This window comes from Sphaeramia orbicularis, chromosome 13 (genome assembly GCF_902148855.1).
Source record: "Sphaeramia orbicularis chromosome 13, fSphaOr1.1, whole genome shotgun sequence".
Classification (NCBI taxonomy): domain Eukaryota; kingdom Metazoa; phylum Chordata; class Actinopteri; order Kurtiformes; family Apogonidae; genus Sphaeramia; species Sphaeramia orbicularis.
The window spans coordinates 16,033,311-16,056,452 of NC_043969.1; the positions used below are offsets into that span (position 1 = coordinate 16,033,311).

General features: G+C 37.4%; 1 protein-coding gene across 12 annotated transcripts in view; it reads left to right on the top strand.

The window, feature by feature from the left end:
* Positions 1-2,359: 2,359 nt before the first annotated feature.
* The window catches only part of kirrel3b (kirre like nephrin family adhesion molecule 3b), a 319,395-nt gene continuing 298,612 nt past the window's right edge, over positions 2,360-23,142 (top strand). For 5 of the 12 annotated variants that reach the window (XM_030152031.1, XM_030152039.1, XM_030152034.1 and 2 more), the window contains exons 1-2: positions 2,361-2,617; positions 2,756-2,839. In XM_030152031.1, coding sequence (XP_030007891.1) covers positions 2,797-2,839 — 43 coding nt within the window. In that variant the 5' untranslated portion in view covers positions 2,361-2,617; positions 2,756-2,796. Of the gene's footprint in view, positions 2,840-23,142 lie in introns of all 12 variants that reach the window. The other 7 variants (XM_030152029.1, XM_030152038.1, XM_030152033.1 and 4 more) reach the window with 3 other exon arrangements.

Sequence of the window (23,142 nt, forward strand, 5' to 3'; positions counted from 1 at the left end):
AAATTCTTACATCTCACTGAAAAGTTGCTCTTTAGGTGATTATGTCTTCTTTTAGGGCGGTCGTGGCTCAGTTGGTAGAGCGGGTTCGAATCCCGCTCTGTCCTAGTCAGTCCGTTGTGTCCTTGGGCAAGACACTTCACCCTCCTTGCCTCCAGTGCCACTCACACTGGTGTATGAATGCGGATGAATGTTTGGTGGTGGTCAGAGGGGCCGTAGGCGCAAAATGGCAGCCACGCTTCTGTCAGTCTGCCCCAGGGCAGCTGTGGCTACAGATGTAGTTTACCACCACCAGAGGGAGAATGTGAGAGCGAATGAATAATGGGTCAATAATGTAAAGCGCTTTGGGTGTCTAGAAAGGCGCTATATAAATCCAATCCATTATTATTATTATTATTATTTTAAGTGTGATGAGATATTTTGACTAGAAATGAGAAAAATACACTTGGTAAGATTTAGATTTTTGCAGTGTATGGTGCTGTTTATCTTTCAAATGTTCATTGTGGTCAGTTTCAGATGCTGCAGCTCTTTCATAATTCATAGTTTGAGTTCTTGTTTGTTCAGTATTAATTGTCAGCCTTGTAAATCCAAGCTGGACTGACTGTACATATCCTGACCAAGGAAAATAAAATTCTCTCTTTTTGCAGTAATCTACACCTGCTTTTCTTCTTCCGTCCATAATAATATACATCATATAGACTAAATGTCATCTAAAAGTTTTTTTCATTTACATTCACATTTTTATTCTCATTAGCCTTTGAAAGGAGATAAAAATTGGGTCACAATTCAGGAACCAGGAATGTGTGGTTTTTATTTTTATTTTATTTTATTGTATTTCTGTTTTTATTTTTTATTTTATTGTATTTCAAATTTCATCTCATTTCTTGCACTTCAAAAATTCTATGCATAATCAAATATTTTAATGTGCGCTGTTTTTTATATTTATTTGTATTTTATTGTATTTCTCTCAAATTTCATTTTATTTCTTGATGTATAATCAAATCTTAATGTATTTTAATATTGTATTTTTTCAATCAATGTGAAGCACTTTGGGCTACAATTTCTGTATGAAAGGTGCTATACAAATAAAGTTTATTATTATTATTATTATTATTATTATTATTATTAATAAAATTAACATGTATTTTCAACATAGTATAGCAAACTATTACATGATAAAAAAAACAAATAAATTTTAGCCCAAAAAAATGTCTCTGTTTTGAATGTCTGGGATCACCAGAAATTTGTGATGTTATACTGGGATCAGGAGACAAAAAAGGTTGGAAACTACAGGTCTAGACAAATCATTTCACCATCAGTATTTACAATAATGCAAAAAAAATATAATGATTTATTCAGGTTCTTAAATTGTTAAATAATACATGTAGGTCAGATTCAAGGAGGATGTTTCATGTTAGAAAAAAGGATGCTCAAGATGGTAATCGTTTTTAATAAAAATAAAAAAATATCACCATAAACAGTGCCGTATACCACAGACGGTGATGCAAAACAAACAAACAAACTGTACTAACAGCCAAATCCTAATAATTCATTTACAGCCTTTACAGTAATTTGACTCTAATTTGAGTTAATGAAGGTTAGGGCATACATTTATAATTTCTAAGCCATAAGTTAGCATTTAAAGCAAATTTCTCCTGGACGTATTACCAAGTATTTACCTAGATTAATGTATGTAGTGTTTTCCTGCTAGGAGGCATGATGTACTCTTTAGAGTGCTCCATAATGTGTAGACTACAAGAAGGAAATGCCCCTTTTAAAATATTTACCAGTCATAACCTGTTAGTGCATTTGGGTATTTTATGATGTCTTGCATCATGGCTCTTTGAGTGAGTGACTCTGAATCTAATTCCCCCCTTTATTGGTACTAATGAATACTACAGCTTTTGTCTTGAATGTTAATGTGGTCTTTCTCTAGGCAAGCGGCTAAGAGATTTGAAAATTCAGTGGCTTCCTTAGAATCCCAAAAAAAAGGCGAGGGGTCCAACCGGGAGGGGAGGGGGGGGTGAAAGTGCATTTTTTTGTGTTGTGTATGTCTGTGTTATTTGTAGCAATTGAGGCCAAGTCCCTCCTATTCTCATTCTAATTGGAAGTGCACCCTTTCTCTTCTCCCATGGCACCTATGGTTCCCAGAGTGAAGACTCAAGCCTCCCAGCCTCACATTCAGCCACAGCCACCCAGACAGCCCGAGAGAGAGAGAGAGAGAGAGAGAGAGAGAGAGAGCGAGAGAGAGAGAGGGAGGGAGGAGTCTTGCTGTGGAGCTCTATCCCCTCACTGTGTCTGTTATGTGAGTGGTAGAGCAAAAGAGAGAGAGAGAGAGAGAGAGAGAGAGAAAGGGAAGGAGGGGGGGCGAGTGAGGGCTGAAGAGACAGAATGGATGTGCAACGAGGAACGGTGCGAGCGAGAGAGGAGCAGTGAGCATGTGTACGCTCAGAGTCAGCAGCAAGGACACAGAAAGTCTATAAGCGCACATCAACAAGAAAGAGCGTTGAGAGGCAGCGCTGACCACCGGCAACTCCGAAGAGTGACACAGAACAAGAGCAAAAGGGAACAAGAAGAGGAAGAGAGAAGGGACTGAAGACAGACTACCAGCCTTCCACTGGTAAAAGAAGACACCACTGAGGGACTGTAGCATCCGTCCCCCCCAACCCCAAAGCAGCACAGAGGAGCACTGTCTCATCTCGTGCATGTGTTTGTGACTGCCAACTTCAATTTCACACTCGCCCACTGTTTTTCATAGGTTTTGCCCCCCCCCCCCCCATCCCCGTCCACACCCCAGTCATGATCTCCTGGGTCCTTCTTCTCCTGTGGATCTCCGGACATGGTAAGTTTTCCACATTTAAGTTTGCTTATTCATCACATCTTGCGAGCTTTGTGATTGCTATGTGATTTTTTTTTTTTTGCAGGCTGGGAACTCATGTGCTGTCTGTAATGTCTGAGCTTGTGCTATACCATCGTTGCTTTTAAAACCAGCTTGTAAAACAGGACTCCCATGTGCGCTGTTAGGTCTGATGAAAGAGAAGAGGGAAAGAAAGAGGAGGAAATCAGAGGCGAGAGAGAGAGAGAGAGAAAAAAAGAAAAGTCTGTGTGAGTGTCTAGGGGTTTCGGAGATGTGAATAGTTGAGACTGCACTTTTCTTCATCAGCTGTCTGTCAAGGCTTCTGGACCAGACAAGTTAAATACTTTCCTACGTGGTCTTGGTATTCTTGTCACACATGGTGGTACAAAAACAAAGCCCAGTAACCCCCCCCCCAGACCAGTTCAGCCAGCCGAGCATTCACTCCAGAGTCACTTTGTTTGGAATTGACAGCCTTTCTCTCAATTGAGTCGGACTACGGGGGGTCTGGTCAGAAGAAAAAAAAAGACAGAAAAAGTTAACATTATAGCTGAAAAGCAGACCCACGGGTATAAGGAAGGGAAGCTGAGCCCTTTTGGACAATATCTGCTGTTGTTATTTTTATTCCTAGACAGTCTGTTTGTGGACAGAATGAGGATGAATTAGCTGTTTCTCCAGTTTGCCACCAGGTGGTTGTCTTTGGAAAACAATAGAAGTGAGTAAAGAATAGCAGATCTTTTTTTTTTTTTTACCTCTGCTCTGTCTATCTGTCTGAGCGTGTGATATGTGGACGCATGCGGGATTCAATCAGACGGTGGATGTTTGTCGGTGTCCCTGCACACACACCACACGCAGCTCACAATGAGAGCCACGGTTTACGTTTCCACGGGTCAGGGTCGCTGTCACTACATCTCTTTTTTTAAAGTGTGACCCCATCAAACTGGATGGAATTCTACAAAAGGGACTGAGTGAATGAATGTCTGCAGCTATGTGCATGTATGTGTGTGTGTGTGTGTATGTGTGTGTAGTTCGTTCTCAGTGGGAGTTGTCACCTTTTATTTGGGAATCAGTAAAATCTAGTTTATTTTTAATCTAAGATCCTAGTTTGTTGACACATCTGGTTAAATGTCACAACTCAAAGCAAAAAAACAAAAAAAAAAAAACTTAAACTAAACTCAGCTGTTGATTTATGGTGGGTTACAAACAGAAAAAAAACAAAAAAAACAAAAAAAAAAAACTCATCAAATATAACAGTTTGCTGTAATTACATTTCTGCCAAATTTTATCATGGTGCAAACTAAAAACTGACGCTGAGAATGAAGCTACTAATCCCCCTTTCAGAATCTGCTGTGTTGTAGCCATAGATCTGTTTCCATATTGGCTGTGTTTCTATATGAGAAAACAAGTTGACTGAAAATGGAAACTCATTCTGTTGAGTTCATGACCCTCATTAGGGCTGGTCAAACATATAAGACTTGGCGCTTTTAAACTGTGGATATTCTTGATGTAGTTATCTCACTGTAATTATACTTTTATTTTAGGTCTTTCATTACCATCTGTGCTTTCTGGGATTCAGACGCGCTTTAATTTTACTCAGTTTTGAACTCTTTTGGAACCCTCTATTTAACTTTGTGTTTTACAGGTGTGTATTAGTCATTAATGTCGCTAGCGTCATTCGTTCTGGAACTGTCACGTTTCCATTTGCATGCCATCACAGGCTTCGCTACTTTATCTCCGAGTACAAGCTGGAATAAGGCAATAGCCACAACCGAAATGAGATGGGATTACCGAGCATTTCGGCACAGTTGGTCATAACTATAATATAAAATACTGCCTCTCCCTGCCAGGTAAACAGAGGATAACAACCTACCTTCTCTATGCATTCCTCTAGGGAGAAAAAAAAGTGCTTCCCTGTAGCTTACTGTTGTTGTACAAATTACGGCTCTGTTTATGTGCCGAGCCGGTGTCAGCAGAAAGCTCCGGAAAACAATCTTGTTTTTATGAACAAGGGGACAGGGGGGGAGTCGTGTCCGTAGTACTCGTATACTCAGACACAGAAATCCTGTGGGAGAGAGAGAGAGAGAGAGAGAGCATGGAAATGAGAGGGTGAGACGAGTTCTTTACTTTATGGGACACTCAGAAATACTGTATAATTCAACATTTCAACCTTCGTGTGACATAACAAGACTTGTGAAATTTTTCAGTTTTTTTTTTACTGTTATGTAGAAATGAAGTGACCAAATTTGGTTCCTTACCTGTGGCAAAAAATAAAAAAATCTGTAAAAAATAAATAAAAAATACAAGAAAAACACATTTAACCCTTAGGGGTCTAAGTCTATTTTGGCTTTCGATTTTACCTTTATATTAGAGCTGCGACCGCTTAATCGACTCAAAATGATCCAAAAAAATCATTCAACTTCATTCAGTTCTCCTGAATCAAAGCTTTGTTTCCTTCATTTCTCTGCAGTTAAACATTAGTTCCACTCTTGTGTTTCACACGGACGCTTATTGTGACGCACAAAAAAGGCTTCAATTCAGGAAAACTGCAAGAGAATATCTCCCTTCAATCAATTCGAGTCGATTAATCGAATCGGGACTTTTTGCATTGACTTCAAGCACCTAATCGATTAATCGGTTGCAGCTCTACTTTTTTTTCTACATAAAGAAATGTTAACTATACCCATGTTTGGTATCTTTTTTTTGCAGCACAACTTCATCTGTCTCATCTGTCTATTATTTTTCTCACTTTAACCTACTATATCAACACAAAAGGCCAAAAAACACCAAAAATATGAAATCAGATTTGAAAAATTTGTATGATTTATTACATACAGGGTGGGGAAGCAAAATTTACAATGAACATTTAGTTGTTTTTTCTCAGCAGGCACTACGTCAATTGTTTTGAAACCAAACATATATTGATGTCATAATCATACCTAACACTATTATCCATACCTTTTCAGAAACTTTTGCCCATATGAGTAATCAGGAAAGCAAACGTCAAAGAGTGTGTGATTTGCTGAATGCACTCGTCACACCAAAGGAGATTTCAAAAATAGTTGGAGTGTCCATAAAGACTGTTTATAATGGAAAGAAGAGAATGACTATGAGCAAAACTATTACGAGAAAGTCTGGAAGATACTATTAAAGAAGAATGGGAGAAGTTGTCACCCGAATATTTGAGGAACACTTGCACAAGTTTCAGGAAGCGTGTGAAGGCAGTTATTGAGAAAGAAGGAGGACACATAGAATAAAAACATTTTCTATTATGTCAATTTTCTTGTGGCAAATAAATTCTCATGACTTTCAATAAACTAATTGGTCATACACTGTCTTTCAATCCCTGCCTCAAAATATTGTAAATTTTGCTTCCCCACCCTGTATATAACACAAACAAACCTTTTCAACAACTTTAAAAGTGAATAATGGTTCCAAATATTAGGTATATAAAATCAAAATTATAATAAATTAAAACTATACTCAAATATTTGATATAAAAGCATATGTTTACATAGGTGTTTTTTCTGGTTAACTCAACCCCCCAGGCTTCCCGGTTTCCATATGGGGTGGGGGTCATATTCAGTCTGTGGATTAGACACTTTTTTCCATTTTGAAAAAGGACAAAAAAATGACGAAGATACAGTCAGAAATGTAACGCCCCCCCCCCGCTTCATTTTCATACTTTTATACATGTTTGTTTGCTCCGGTTTCAACCCATCATATCTTCGGTTGTATTTGCTCCATCAACATCAAATAAAAAGTGGGAGAGTGTTTCAAGTCCACACTTTCAAATGCAGTTACCCCCAGTGGTCTACATGACCGACTTCTGATGCTACGACGTGTTGAAAATGTCATGTGATTCAGTCACAGGGCCATGACTGTGGACATGTATTGTATTATAGAACATTAGAACATCACTATTAGAACATTAGACCAACATAAGTCCTGATCCAGACCCCTGTCCACATCCACATTATCCCTTTGAACATCATTCCTTACATTAGTACCATTACTTCATGGTACCTAACAAAGCAGGTCCACTCACTGTTCATGCAGAGGTGGACCTTACAGACCCTGTAGACCACATTGGACCTGAGATTGTTGACTCACTATCTGAACTACAGACACAAAGCTGTAACCAAACTGTGACATTCACTGTGTTTTATCTGAAAACCCGTCCTGTTAACCCTTTGTAGTTCACACATAGAAATACTCTGAAATTCAACATTTCAACTTTAGTGTGTTATGGGAGGACATAACCGGACTTTATGACTTTTGTGAAATTTTTCCAGTGTTTTTTATTGTTATGTAGAAAATCAAGGTCAGTGAAGTTACCATATTTGGTTCCTTAGCTGTAGGTGGCAAAAAAAAAAAAAAAACAAGAAGAAAATTAAATATAAAAAAATACAAGAAAAACACATGTAAGGTGAAAGGAACATGAATTTTCAAACATTAGACCAACGTAAGTCCTGATCCAGACCCCTGTCCGCATCCACATTACCCCTTTAACATCATTCCTTACATTAGTACCATTACTTCATGGTACCTAACAAAGCAGGTCCACTCACTGTTCATGCAGAGGTGGACCTTACAGACCCTGTAGACCACATTGGACCTGAGATTGTTGCCTCGCTGTCTTGTAATGTGTGCGGAAATGACCAAAAATAGTCACTTGTCAAATAGCGTGTTAAATGAACCAATGAGTCACCAGTATTAAGTGAATGAGGAGGAGATGTAAAATAAGGAGAGGGAAGTTGTTTGGAAGGTGCCGTGTTCCATCCTGACTGCTCGGCTCCTGCATCTAGGGCACCTTTTCTGTAGCTGTCACCTCTTCTGCCAATGACAGATGACGCGGCAGCAGTCAGGAGGATCTGGAAAGAGTCTCCAGGAACACATTCACCTAAGGCCAAACTTGTCCAGGACATCGTCCATCTCCTCGCACACCTCTCCACCTCGTCCTTTCCTTTTCTCCTCCCATCCAATCTATAAAGTGTCCAACATTTTTCACATTCCTCACTTGGCTCTTGGTCCTTTTTGATTTCACGCCTCACCTTGCAACGGCACATTTTTTCCCCCCTTCCTCCCCTTCCTCCTCCCCTTGACTCACTGTTCCTTCAGCGCACTTTTTGTCCCGCTCTCTTTTTGTTGTTGTTGTTGTGGTGAAATGCTGCGTGATTGAGAACTCTACCCACTGTCGGGGAAAAAAGGGTGAAATATGTGAGAGCAAGATGTCCCTGTGGAGGAGAGACGTTTAAGAATAGTCTTGTACTGGATGTGCCAGTCCGAGAAGCAAATGTGCTGGAGAAAGTCTCACATTGTCAGTTTAAAGTGTATGGGCTTTTTCCTCTTTTCCTCCGTTGCCTTTTTCTGTTCTTTCTCTGCATTAGACCATGTAAAATTAATTTGCAAACTCTCTGGTCTACTGTATTTGGTCCACTTTCCCTTCCTGTGCTATATCAGAATCAATATTTGCCCACTAGGGGCAGTGCTGTAGCATAAGAACAACATCCAAATCTTCTTAAAAAATCTCCAGCTCCTTCCCTCCCCCAGTCACCTCCATCATCCCCCTCCACCCCCTCGTATATATCTCGTGTCAGAACTCCTGATTTCACCACCCAGCCAGACTAAGCTGTTTCTTAGTCCTGAAAAGCATGTCTTAGTACCCCCAACACCCCTTATTTCATTTACTGCTGTCTATTAACTGCTGTCGGACGACTCTAAATCCGCTTTTCATGGGCGGCGGGCTTTGATACATATTTCTCAACTAAAGTATAATTAAATGTCTTTCCAATGTCATGTTTGGATGGGTAGATTTTTTATAGACTGTAGAATCATTCTTGCTCCTCCAAAGGGGGAGGAAAAAAAAAAAAAGAGCGAAAGAAATACAGCCTATTACACTGCACAACAACTCAAAAAGAAATACCAATTTTCAGCCTCATTATTATGAATGGTTATTTGTAAATAAGACACACTGTTGTGTTACGCATGGATTATGACCATAATAACTTAGAGGTAATTAATTGATTTATCCCCATTCAATCTGAGCGCTAAAACCAATACACATTTTTCTTCCGCGTTATTAGAAGCTTTGCAGTTCCAGCAGTAATATTTTCCACACAAGCAGAATGACTAAGAGCTACAAAGGAGAGGAGGAATTTGTTGTGAGCATCTTCTTGTATATCACAGGTGTCAAACATAAGGCCCGGGGGCCAAATCTGGCCCGCCAAAAGGTTCCAATCCGGCCCGTAGGATGAATTAGTGAAATGCAAAAATTACACTGAAGATATTAACTATCAATAGTGTAAAAATCATTTGAATTCAGGTTCCACATACAGAAAAATTACATCTGAATTGGGTCAGACCAGTAAAATATTATTATAATAACCTGTAAATAATGAAAACTGCAGATTTTGTCTTTGTTTTAGTGTAAAAAAAAAAAAGTACAATTACGTGAAAATGTTTATATCAACAAACTATCCTCTTACATTAAATGAGAATAACCTGAACAAATATGAACCTGAAATGAAAGAGAAGTAATTGCAATTTTACCAATATTCTGCCTGTTACTAAATGTTTTGAGTATTTGTAATTGTAATATAAGTTGTAATGCATATGTGTAAATGATAAACTGAGGCAGAATATTATTAAAATTGCACTTAAGACATTTAAAATTCTTCATGTTATTCAGATTTTTAAAGAAATGTAAATGTAAACATTATCATAATATAATTTTACCTTTTTCGTTATTATTTTTCTGATCCGGCCCACTTGAGATCATATTGGGCTGAATATGACCCCTGAACTAAAATGAGTTTGACACCCCTGTTGTATATGATACAGACAGGGGGGTGGGGGTGGGGGGTAAAAGTTCACAGACGTATCCCAGTCATCGCACATGAGGGTCGACTGGACTAAGGGTTGGATGGTGTTACGCAGTCCCAGTGAGTGACAGATGATGTCATGCGTTCATGATGGTGGTCCGTTGGTAAAGGCAGTTTGTTTTCTTGTTTGTGCTGCATGTCCCATCAAGGCTATCCAGCTTAAGTCACCTCAGCCGCTGTGACCCCTGCTCATTTCTGTGCCAGGATAGATTAAGCCCACTGTAATCCCCCTGAGCCGAGTGCCCTGTTGGATATTTATGGTAATAAGTAAACATATGAATAAATAATCTACAAGACTGCCTTTGGACAGCTGGAACTTGCAAGTCCTAATGTTTGGCAGTCGGTGTGGCATTAAAAAGTAATGTTATTTCCAAGAATATTAGTTTTGGCTAAGACATGTATTTTTGACATTCCCGTGTAAGATTTAAAAAAAAAAAAAGTGTTGATCACTGCTGAGACGCTTAAGTAAAAATAAACCAATAAATCAATAAAAACAGAGTGAGATATAGTGCTAAATTCAGGAATGTGTTACTGATAAGAAAAAAAAAACAGACATTTACTAAAGTACATTATATCTAGTGCGTGCGGTTTTGATGAAATCCTCATTTCTGGTCTGTCAGAATTCAGGTCAGCCAAAGAAGGGAGTATGATTAGTTTGGCGTCTTCTTGGAAAAACCAGTCGATGCTCCGCTTCCTCTCATACTCTCAGTCAGCCAGGCAACAAAATCAAGCTGTTTACTGTAGGCTTCATTATCCATCTAGAAGACCCTCTTTCCAGCCCCAACAGTTTTTCTTTAGTACCAACCAATCAACCCCAAGCACCCCCACCCCCCTCTCTCTGAGACTCTGCCGCTGGATCTCATTCCTCGGGGTTGAATTTATCCAGATTGGAGCACTCAGCAAAAGGGCATTATCCCGGATTACATGTCTGTTGGGCGGCAGTGTTAAGTAATTCAACCAGATGCTGTTGTGATCACTGTGTCACCTGCGAAGGCAGCGTTAGCAGCTGCACGTCTTCATGTCTTCATTCAGCTCTTTCTTGTCATACCTCCTTCAATCTGACACTTCACACATAAAAGACAGGCGGAGGGAGGAAGTTGAAACCAGCTGACTTTTAGAATGAGTCTTATCTAAAGATACTGTCAGTGTTTAAAAAAAAAAAAAAGGGGGAAATCCTTGTCTAACCCCGTCAGGATTTTATTTGGTGACAGATTATGGGATGGATTAATGGATTCTAAATTGCAGTTTAATGCACAGGAAACAACAGGCTATGTTTTTTTCCCCTCTGAAGCAACCAAAGACAACTCGACAGAGCTGTGTGTGTATGTGTGTGTGTGTGTGTAGTGGTGGAGATGCCGCGCAGTAAATACAGTTACAAAACATACTGTTATTTTTCCTTGGCAAGGGCAAAGCATCGGCACAGCTGCTCGGAAAGAAAAAAAAAATATTGCTTTTAGCTTGACTCTGTCATTTCTGCTAATCCTGTCTCTACCTAGCTGAGGTTTTGATAGAACAACATTCCTAAGATGCTAACAGGATCTGTGGTTGCATGTAGAACACAGGTGCTTTAAGGTGGGTTCAAAGACTGCAACAACAAGATTTGTTTCTCCTTTGTTGTCAGAACTCTGCCATGTAAGTCTCAGGCGTTAATAAGCCTTTTGTTTAAGACATTCTCTGTAATAAAACAAGCTCAACCAAAGAATTTATTTTGTCTTACATTCAGCTATAACATTTTTTTTTCTTTCTTTTTTTTTTAACAGAGTTGTCAGGAATCTAATTTTAAAGATACATATAATTTACAAGATTTGATTAAACTCAGCTAAGCTACAAAAAAAATCTGTTAAAATTCGAAATGATTTACACTTTCTTTTTTTTTTTATCACGTCCTTATTGTATCACCTTTACGCCAGGCTTGAAATTGATCACATATATTGACCTGCAAAAAATCTATACAGTTTTTAATGCCAACACATCAGTGGCAGCTGCTCGTCTTTCAGACAAGGGGAGTCAAGTTATTTAAAAATAAATTCGTCCCTCCGTTACTTTTTAAGAAAATGGTCAGTGATCTTATCGTACCAAGTAAACAAGAAAACGTTGAAATTATGTTAAATTGAAACAAGGAAGTGCAATGAGTGTGTTTTATTTACAGTGCAAGAAATGAACAAGTCATTTCGTAGTGGTTTCTCTCTCGATTTCATAGCAGAATACGCGACGGTATTAAACTGAACTGTGTCAAGTGAAGGAGTAGATCTCAAAATAGCTGTCAATCAAACGGGATTCAGCCTTTTGACTGGGGCGGGACAACATCGTTGCGTTTATCCAATTACCGTCCAGTTTTGAGGCAATGAAAAAAACTGTTCCATGAAGTCCCATTGAAGTGCATGGACGCCGGGCTTCTACGGGCAAATGCATTGACCATAGATTGTATGAGAAAACAGCGCAACGGGAATGTATGAGAAGGGAACGACATCGAGTCCGTTGATTTGTGATAAAGCTGATTCTGAACAAACTCGTCTGTGAGATGAACGTATTCTAACACATTTGTAGTCAATGAAATGTCAACACAACCGTACATATTTCTCCTGACCCAGTATGAACCCACCAGACCCCTCAGGTCATCTGGATCCGGTCTGTTGTCAGTTCCCAGAGTCTGAACCAGACATGGAGAAGCTACGTTCAGCTTCTATGCTCCACATGTCTGGAACAACCTTCCAGAAAACCTCAGATCAGCTGAAACAGTTTATTTAAATCCAGGTTAAAGACTCACCTGTTCTTAGTTGCATTTGAATAGAGTTTTTATTCATCAGTTTTAAGTCAAAAGTTTTTATCTTTTTAATCTGCTTGTGTCTTTTATCTGTTTTCTGATTTTTGTTTGTTTTTCTCATGCCTTCTGCTGTAATGCTTTTAATGTTTCATGTAAAGCACTTTGAATTGTCTTGTACATGAAATGTGCTATATAAATAAAGCTGCCTTGCCTTGCCTTGCCATATTTAACCATTTAATTTTCGTAATTTTAGGGGAAGTAGAGCTTCCCTTGCAGTCTATGAGAAATCGCCACTGCAACACATGCACATTCACAAAACTATGTTGATCAATACATAGTGAGAACAATAAGATGAAACAACAAACCTCAGTCTATTTTAAATATGATAAGGCTTCACTTATAGTACAATTTAGCTTAATTGTTATGACAAAATAAATTATGTTCAAAATATTTCACATTTTAAATACAGCCTTTGGTTAAATGCCACTTGAGGTTTGAAGGTTAAAATTAAATGAATATCTGCAGCTGATCTGAGTTGTTGTGGCTGCAGAGCTGAGTAGTATGCAGAGTGCATTTACACCCTTCCTCCCTTTGAAATATGGCCACTTATTTCTTAACATCTACTAAGAGGCTGATGTATGTTCAGTAACGTACATATAACCTATGCAGGAAGATTCCGTGACCTACAGAAACCTGTGTGCCATGACAGGCAGAGTCATTTGTACGTGAAAAATGTTCATATATAAATTGACCGGCCTGGTTCAAAAGTTTCTGTCCCATTTTTCTCGGGGATACTGGTTATCTGTGCAGATCTCCACTCTAAGCTGAGAAAATCACATGCAAGCCTCGCTGTGGCACAGTTTGGCAGCCTGCGCTTTAGACATTTGTGAGTAAACAAGCAGCCAATGCATTGACATGATAGGAAGTAGCCCAGAAGATACATGTGGTGCATCTGCGCAGGAGGCACTTGAGGAATTGGGTTGCTGATCTGATAACCACTTTCTAGTGTTTGGCGGGAAGTTTCTGGGACAGCTCCATATTACACCTGGATGAACTTACCCTTCTCTCCTTTCCCATTTTTTCTTCATCCCTCTTACAGGGTGGGGAAGCAAAATTTACAATATTTTGAGGCAGGGATTGAAAGACAGTGTATGACCAATTAGTTTATTTAAAGTCATGAGAATTTATTTGCCACAAGAAAATTGACATCATAGAAAATGTTTTTATTCTATGTGTCCTCCTTCTTTCTCAATAACTGCCTTCACACGCTTCCTGAAACTTGCGCAAGTGTTCCTCAAATATTCGGGTGACAACTTCTCCCATTCTTCTTTAATAGTATCCTTAAGAAAGTCAACATTGCTGTATGATGTTCTATTGGTAGCATGTTCTAAAACACCCCAAATAACATAATCCAGAGGGTTTAGATCTGGGCTAGAAGGCGGCCATAAACATGATTCCCAAAAATTGCTAAAGTTGGATTTGTTGCTGTTGTCAACAAATGTTTTGGTGTTCTTGTGTAAGATTTTAACTTCAAATCATATTTTACTGCATTTCTAACGGTCTTGTTGTCTACCTCAAGTTCAATTGCCATTTTTCTCATGGATTTGGTTGGATCCTTTAGGATTTTGGATTTGAGAGCTTTAATAAAAGCTTTGGTACGTTTTTAGTTGCTTCCTCCACTTCCAGACTTTCTCGTAATAGTTTTGCTCATAGTCATTCTCTTCTTTACATTATAAACACACAATTTATCTATAAATACATGTTTCTACGTTTCAAAAAGTAAATGCAAGGTGTCCAGCTGAATGGACATTTTTGCAACTTCATGTAAAATAGGTTCATAAGATCATTTTTATTATTATTAGTTGTAGTAGTATGTCTTTTTTTTAACTTTATTTTTTGTTTTTTATATAGTTTTTAATTATTTACAGGGTGGGGAAGCAAGATTTACAATATTTTGAGGCAGGGATTGAAAGACAGTGTATGACCAATTAGTTTATTTAAAGTCATGAGAATTTATTTGCCACAAGAAAATTGACATCATAGAAAATGTTTTTATTCTATGTCTCCTCCTTCTTTCTCAATAAATGCCTTCACACGCTTCCTGAAACTTGTGCAAGTGTTCCTCAAATATTCGGGTGACAACTTCTCCCATTCTTCTTTAATAGTATCTTCCAGACTTTCTCGTAATAGTTTTGCTCATAGTCATTCTCTTCTTTCCATTCTAAAAAGTCTTTATGGACACTCCAACTATTTTTGAAATCTCCTTTGGTGTGACGAGTGCATTCAGCAAATCACACACTCTTTGACGTTTGCTTTCCTGATTACTCATATGGGCAAAAGTTTCTGAAAAGGTATGGATAATAGTGTTAGGTATGATTATGACATCAATATATGTTTGGTTTCAAAACAATTGACGTAGTGCCTGCTGAGAAAAAACAACTAAATGTTCATTGTAAATTTTGCTTCCCCACCCTGTACTTCATCCTGTCCCAGCATTCATACACCATAATATCCATAACAATTGAAACTGGTCTTCAGATTGGACAATGTGTGTGCAATCTACGCATGTGTGTCACAGGCAAATATGTGTGGCGCCTGTGCATTTACTACTGTATTACAACAATTACCGCTGCGAGCATTGAATGGCAATATAAATGCAAATCAGCCTTTTAACTTGTACAAGCAGAATCTGAAGGGAGGAAGCTTCTCACCTGTGGATGAATGTGGATGTGTTTTCTGAACGACACTACAACTGCTACACGGTTTTGGAAAACAACTACTGCAAGAATAGATAGTATGTTCAGCACCTCCTTTTGTAAACAAACCCAACGGCTTCTAAATGTGTCTGAACTCCAGAATAATAAAGTCCACTATTTTGGAACAGTTGTTAAGAAAACCTGGTGTAGAATAATGATGCGTGTATCTCCTTTCCTGCTTTTGGATTTTCATTTCAGTGGATTCATCTACGTTTTGGCTCAGAAGGGCTAAATGAAAGAGTTTGATAACTTTTATTTAATAAATTGGATAGGGAACCAGTTCTCCATGGGTAGCAGACACCAATGTTGAGAGGCATGGCTTTTTGAAAGGCGATTTGATCTGGCACTGATACCAAAAGATGTTTTATTCAGCAAAGCACATCAGACACAATAGCAGCACAAACTTGCTCTTGATCCAAGCCAAAACTTTTGAAATCTGCCAAAGGGTGGGTGGTGGTGGTGGTGGTGGTGGTGGTGGGGGTTTGTGCAGCTTATAGAATGAAAAATGTCTAACGCTGCCACCCTCCCCCAACACTCCCATACTCTGTGTTGATGCGCAAGTTTTTTGTCACCAGATGCCAAATGAGGCTTTGAGCCACCTGCTTGTCCCACTAAGACAATTAAGCAATTGGGAAGAAAGGACCATTCATGAGTATAGGAGCCAGAAACTGCCATTATACATCCCCCTCCCCCCCCCCACAACAAAACCCCTTTCAGCACCGCTAACGTGGGCACTATGCCAACTCCTATCATTCCTAATTGTGTATTTGTTGAAGGAAATGCGGGAGTGTTTGACACCCGTCTCAGGGAATCTGTGACACACAGGGCTTGGTTTGCATGTTGATAGAAATTCCTGTTTACGTCTCCAAAACAAAATCAGGAATTCAGTGTGAGGCCCGTAGCTCTGTGTCATTATAGCTGTTTATGAAGAATAGCGTCATCTGACACAACAATCACGCCAAAAGACATAGGCTACATTGAAATGAACGCTCGGAAATGAATGTTCATCACCAGTATTATCATATAACAGTCTGCCACAGTACAATAAGCCCTGAATGTGAGCGCTGAGAGCCGAACTGTAATGTTTCAGTCCTATACCGTGCTATAAATAAAGGCCTGTATTGATCGTCAAACATTAATATATCTTAATATATGAAAATAGCTGTATTGATTGTAAGGCTGCGCTTCTGGTGTTTCTTTAATATGGTACTGCTGGGATTCACTCTGCCCACTTTAATGCACAGTCTATTTTTAAACACAATAATAATGTGGTGACACAAGCAGGATCAGCTAAAGGCAGTCGTATATATGTCACAACTCTAGGTATCTTGCTTCATCCCACCTTTCATCAAAGCCTTTCTTGTTTTTTTGTTTTTTTTTTTTCGTTTATGATCTGGTTTGGGTTTCTTAAATGAATGTCAGAAACCTGATAAAGCAATAATAAAGTAAATAAAGTATAATTAATATTTTAGTGGCACTCCAATATTCACTTTGCTGATCTGGAGGTTTAAGAGCTCTTGTTGCACTCGCTGATTTTTATTTTATTTTATCAAGTGCAATTTAATATTGTGGAGGCTGGCCTGGGCACTGAAAAAATGCTAATGCACATTGGGGAGTTTAAATGATTTGCTATCCTTTCAAATCTGTTGGCAGGGGTTTCAATCTGGCTGGCGTCCTGGGGGAATTCACAGTGGTCATTGCTCCATCCCTTGGGGACATTAGTGCAAATCACAAAGGAGCAAAGAAGTCATTTCAGTTTTTCCACTTTCCTTTGGCCACTGCCCAATGCTAAATAGCAGAGGACTGGCTCACATTACTGACCCCCCCCCTTACCCCACACCTACCCCATCTATCCTTCCATCTCTAACCTTTTAAACCTGATTTAATCAAATCAAAATACCACACTGTATTGAGACAACCTGAAGACAAACAGCTGAAAAGGAACCAGAAGGCCTTGGGGTGAACCAAGGGCAAGGCCATCCATTACTTCCTGTGCAACAAAGAGCACAGGGACACGGAAAGTGCCTGCGGTGCACGATGATGAACAGACTCCACATCAGAGATTGGATTAGAGTGGCATGAGCGAGAGCCCTAAAAGCCATGCACAGTTTACTGAAGCCTTATCTAAAGCGATAATGTTACTAGAGAAAGGTCCATGTAATGACGGATGAGTGGACAGCACCCTGTGAAGATCATCTGAGTAGATGGGTTTGGTGGATAGGCAGGTCTGTGATGGTCAACTCATCTGCTTTTAAGAGCAGGAAGTAGGAGCTATGGATAGTTACTATAAAATAGCCCGTCAATTGCTGGAACCCTGGTTACCCTACAGTGTCATCATCACAGGTGTATCTAGTTTAGAGAAGCTCAGTGCTCAGGTTCACTGCAATTTAGGTCCCATTTCATCACTGATACCCATGAGGCATTTGGTGGAAAATGATAGCAGGACTATTGCACAGATTTGAAGTCTCCCTGAAATGAATTTCTGCAATAGCTGGGCTCTGTCTATATGTATGTGTGACCATACTCTCTCTATATATATGGAAATTGATTTCTCTCTGCGCTGATCATTAACAGTGTAGAGAGAGAGAGAAATAAATAAATAAATGAATAAAATGTGAGAGAGGCAGTGTGATCAAGAGTATATATTTAACAGATTTTATCAGGTTGTCGGGAAACAGACCAGCAAAACATAACCGTCCCTGCTTTCTATTTTTTTTTAAACATAACTAGATTCGCTCTCTAGTCAAAGGCGGTATTATCTAATAGCAGACAGATAACACTGGGTTACAAAAAAAAATGTTTTTTTGCAAGTTGTCTGGGTTTTTTCAACTGCATTTTGCAAATCCAAAAATGACATCTGTTTTTCTCAATCAGGTCAGGTTTTTTTTTTTTTTTTTTTTTTTTTTGCTAATTTGATTTTGAAAAATTTGATCTTCTCACAAAATTGATAACATTTTTGTGACTTTCTCAGTTGATTTTTTTATATAGTTCTCACCCAAAAATAGGTTTTAAGAGAAAAAAAAAATCATTTTCTAACAAGATTCCTGTTAGGTACAATGGTGTATTCACCGCAGATGTAGCAGAATACGTCAGGCTTATTTTTGCAAGATCTTCTAGTCGAAGCCATTTCATTCACCTGTAATATTAAAAAAAAAAACATTAATCATAAATTGGCAAAAGTAAAATCTTCAGAACTCATTTATTGTAAGAAATATGAAAGAATTTTGTATCATATGATGTGAAAATGCCCATAAATGTAAGCAAAAATGTTAAAAATGTAGCATAGTTCAGAAAGTAGACCTGATTGAGCAAAATTAATGTGATTTCTGGATTCAGCACACCAAAATTATCCTAAATCAGCTCAAAAAACTTAATAAATTTGTTGATGACCAGTGTAATAAACACATGCATACGCTTATTTGGAACAGTAAGAGAGGAGCAGAAGGAAGAGAAAAAGCGGAAGTTAAAGCATTATTTATATAAATGAAAATGAATCTATGTCTTCCAGTTCTAATCGTTAACGCCAGTGCATGTTGTCTGAATAGGCTTTGTGCACTTTTGTGTAAACAAGCACAAATGCGATTATTGTATTCTTCTCTTACGCTAATTTAATTTCATCTTCTTTGTCTCTCATACTATATACCACTGTATGGGATATTGTTATGCACTAATGTGTGTACGTTCTTCAAAGAGTCAATGGTTTTGTCTAAATAGTGTGTGACAACTGCACAGCAAGACATTAAAAATGCAGAAGGGCATCCAAAGATGATCATGACAGCACATAGATGGCACAAGTGTCACTATTTCCCCCATCACATTTAATGCAGATCCTCCCCTAGGCTTTGGGTGTGAATTATTGTTTAAAAAAAAAAAAAAAAAAAAAAGTAATTTGCCTAGATCCAGCTGTACAGACTCCAACACAGCCTCTTTTCAACAGAAATGCTGTCTTGTAAATTCATGTTGGATTTCTAGTAACCTAAAGAATTTCCTCCACATGGGTGAACTCCACATTGAACTGAGAGTTAGTGTCTTCATCTACAGCAGGGGTGTCAAACTCGTTTTAGTTCAGGGGCCATATTCAGCTAAATTTGATCTGCAGTGGGCCGAACCAGAAAAATAATAACATAATAACCTAGAAATAATGACGATTCCAAATTTTTGTCTTTGTTTTAGTGTAAAAATAACCATTAAATTATGAAAATACTTACTTTTATACACTATCCAAAAAAAAAAAAAAAAACAAAACTGAAATTTAAGTTAAAAATTGATGAAAGTTTAGTGCGATTTTAATAATATTATTCCTCAACTTCTCATGTGTCCATGTGCATTATGGATCAGATCTACAAAGACACTAAACACTGAGGAACAGAAAGAAAAGAGTTCAAATTGGGCTGAATTTTCTACGGACATTTCAGGTTTTTCATATTTGTTCAGGTTATTCACATTTTAGTGTTACAGGGTAGTTTGTAAATGTAAATATTTTCATAATTTAATGTTATTTTTTGTACTAAAACAAAGAAAAAAAAAATTGTTAATTCTAGATTTTTTTGGGGCTTAATTCAAGATTTTTTTTTTTTTTTTTTTTTTTTTTTACTTAATTGAAGTTTTTTTTTTTTTTTTGCTTAATTCAATTTTTTTTTTTTTACTTTATTGAAGATTTTTTTTTTTTTTTTTGCTTAATTCAAGATTTTTTGCTAAATGTGAGATTTTTTTTTGGCTTAATTGAAGATTTTTTTTGGCATAATTCAAGATTTTTTCCTTAATACGAGCTACATTTTTTTTTCCTTGCTTAACCCTTTCATGCATAGTGGTCACTACAGTGGACAGTTATTCTACAGCTGTTCTCTTGTATATTCATGGGTTTTGTTGTTTTAGTTCCATACCAACCAACACAGTGGACACTTATGCATCATCTCATAAATTGCAATTCATACCATTATTGTAACTTTGCTGTTCTTGGTTGTTTCTTGACTGGAAATCAGTTGTTAATATTTATTTTTTGCATATTATCTCGATGAAGTGAGTAATAACTAGTATTAGAATATGTTAAAATGTGAGAAAACATCAGATTAGCTGCATTTAACATGGTTTCATTTCACTGTTTTCATCTCACTTTATGATATTGGGTTTTAAATACATGTTTCTTTGCTTCAAGAATAAAATTCATGGTGTAGCTGAGTGGACATTTTTGTAACTCCATGAAAACAGGTTGATTTAAAAAAAAAATAAAAATAAAAATCAATCACATTGTGTTTTTTTCCATGCCTAAAGAGGAATAAAAACACTCAGGAAAAAAAAAATCTTGATTAAGGTTCTCATAATTCATGCATGAAAGGGTTAATTCAATTCAAGACTGTCAAATTTTTGCACTTAGGGCTGAACTGGACCCTTTGGCGGGCCACATTTGGCCCCCGGGCCGCATGTTTGACACCTGTGCTCTACAGGATCTATGTCGATGTTTAATGCTATGATGTTTGTCTCATTTCATTGGCCTTAACAGACGTACTTTCAAACATTATGCTTACAATATTTAACAACTACTGCCAGCAGTAATATGCTACAAAAGTGTATGGCATGTAAAAGAATTTTAGCTCTTTGATAATTAATCCATATAAAATATTTTACAACTGTATCTAAAGTATTTGTTAATTATAGGAAAAATATGTTTGTCCTGTCTAGAATTAGCTGAAGGACGAGCCTTAAAAGCGAGACTTACACAGGTCTGGGGATTGGTTTTGTTGTTGTTTACTCCAGGCAGACAACTTTTAGTTACTCCCTTAGCTCTGATCCTTTTGATCATCACCTCCATATTGGATATAAAATGGAGAATGAACAGCTCTGCGATACAAGTGACTTTCAGAGTTCTGTGACTCTTTGAAGGCTGCCAAACAAGTGTCTTTCATCTCAAAAACCAGCAGCTGCCTTGTACAAAAGCGGAGCAGGACAAAATGAGAGAGAAAGCCAGTATCCAGGGTTTGGAATGAAAAAGTGAAGATTGCGGGGTTTCTTTGTGATCATATTTCCTCTAAAACCTCATACGAAGGAAAAGACATGTAGTTTATACAGCGTTGACAGCCGGTCATCTGTCAAACATCACCAACCTGGAAAAAGGTGAGAACAAAAAAAAATCAAAAAACAAGCTTTTCAATTTAGCAGGACAGTCATTCGCAATGTTCGGACTCACAAATAACTACTACAGATGAAGGCGCTAAAGTGTCTTTAGCGTTGTGTCAACCAGGGTTATTATCGTTAACGAAAACAAACGAAATGACAAAAACTAGAATTGAAAAAACAATTTTGTTAACTGAAATAAATAAAAACTATAATTAACCTTTTCATGCACGAATTATGATAACCTTAATCAAGATTTTTTTTCCTGACTGTTTTTTTTCCTCTTTAGGCATGAAAAAAACAATGCAATTGAAAATTTTCTTATTTAAAAAAAAAAAAAAAAAAAATAGTAATAATAATAAAAATTCTTAGGAACCTATTTTTTATGAAGTTGCAAAAATGTCCACTCAGCTGGACACCATGCATTTAATTTTTGAACCAAAGAAACACACATTTACTGATAATTGCGTGAAAACTATAACTATTACACTCAGGGTCAGACAAATGATATGTAATGTCTTAAAACTTTAATAAAGATATGTGTAAAAAAAAATACAAAACAACAAAATCCATGAATATACAAGAGAACAGCTGTAGAATAAGTGTCCACTGTAGTGACCAGTATACATGAAAGCGTTAAAATAAAAAAATAAAAAAAACGATGACTAACTGAAACTGTATTGTGTGTTTACAAAACTAACTAAAACGTATAAAAATTCTGGATTAAATTCCCTTCGGAATGTCGGATAGATACGAAAGCGATTTATTTCACTCTAGCAATTTTAGCTAGCGGCACCATATGGTACTTCACGGTCCGTCACTTGTCGTTTACAGTCTTCTTCTCGTCTTCACTCTACCTGGAAACATGGAGACTAAAGTTGTGAGAAAGCAGCAGAGTCCTGTCTGGGATTTATTTGAATACGATGGCAAAGAAGATAAAAGATATAAAAAAAAAAACAAAAAAAACTAAAACTAAGCATTTAGAAAAAAAAAAGAAAACTAATAAAAACTAGCAAACCTGCTGTAAAAACTAATTAAAACTAACCGAATTACAGAAAAAAAGTCAAAACTACATAAAACTAAACTATAATGAAAATTCCAAAACTGTTATAACCTTGGTGTCAACACACTCTTATATCCGACTTCTTAGATTTTAGTAGCGATAGTCGATCCTGATTGTTTTAATGGAGAGCGTCATGGAAATGGTAAATGAGAAAGTTCGGCACCATACAGTACTTCACGGTCCGTCACTTGTCATTTACAGTCTTCTTCTGGTCCCCACTCTACCTGGAAACATGGAGACTAAAGTTGTGAGAAAGCAGCAGAGTCCTTTCTGGGATTTATTTGAATACGACGAAGAAGAAGATAAAAGATAAAAAAAAAAACAAAAACTAAAACTAAACTAAAACTAAGCATTTACAAAAAAAAAAAAGAAAACTAATAAAAACTTGCAAACCTGCTGTAAAAACTAATTAAAACCAACTGAATTACAGAAAAAAAAAGTCAAAACTAAATAAAACTAAACTATGATGAAAATTCCAAAACTATTATAACCTTGGTGTCAACACACTCTTATATCAGACTTCTTAGATTTTAGTAGCGATAGTCGATCCTGATCGTTTTAATGGAGAGCGTCGTGGAAACGGTAAATGAGGAAGTTCTGTTTTTGAAAAGCTTACAATGAGAGAAAAAAAAAAAAAAAGATACATCCAGAATCTGTTATCCTTGAATTAATGATAGAACAAGAGCAGTAGTGTTCCCCCACTGAGACATGAACCA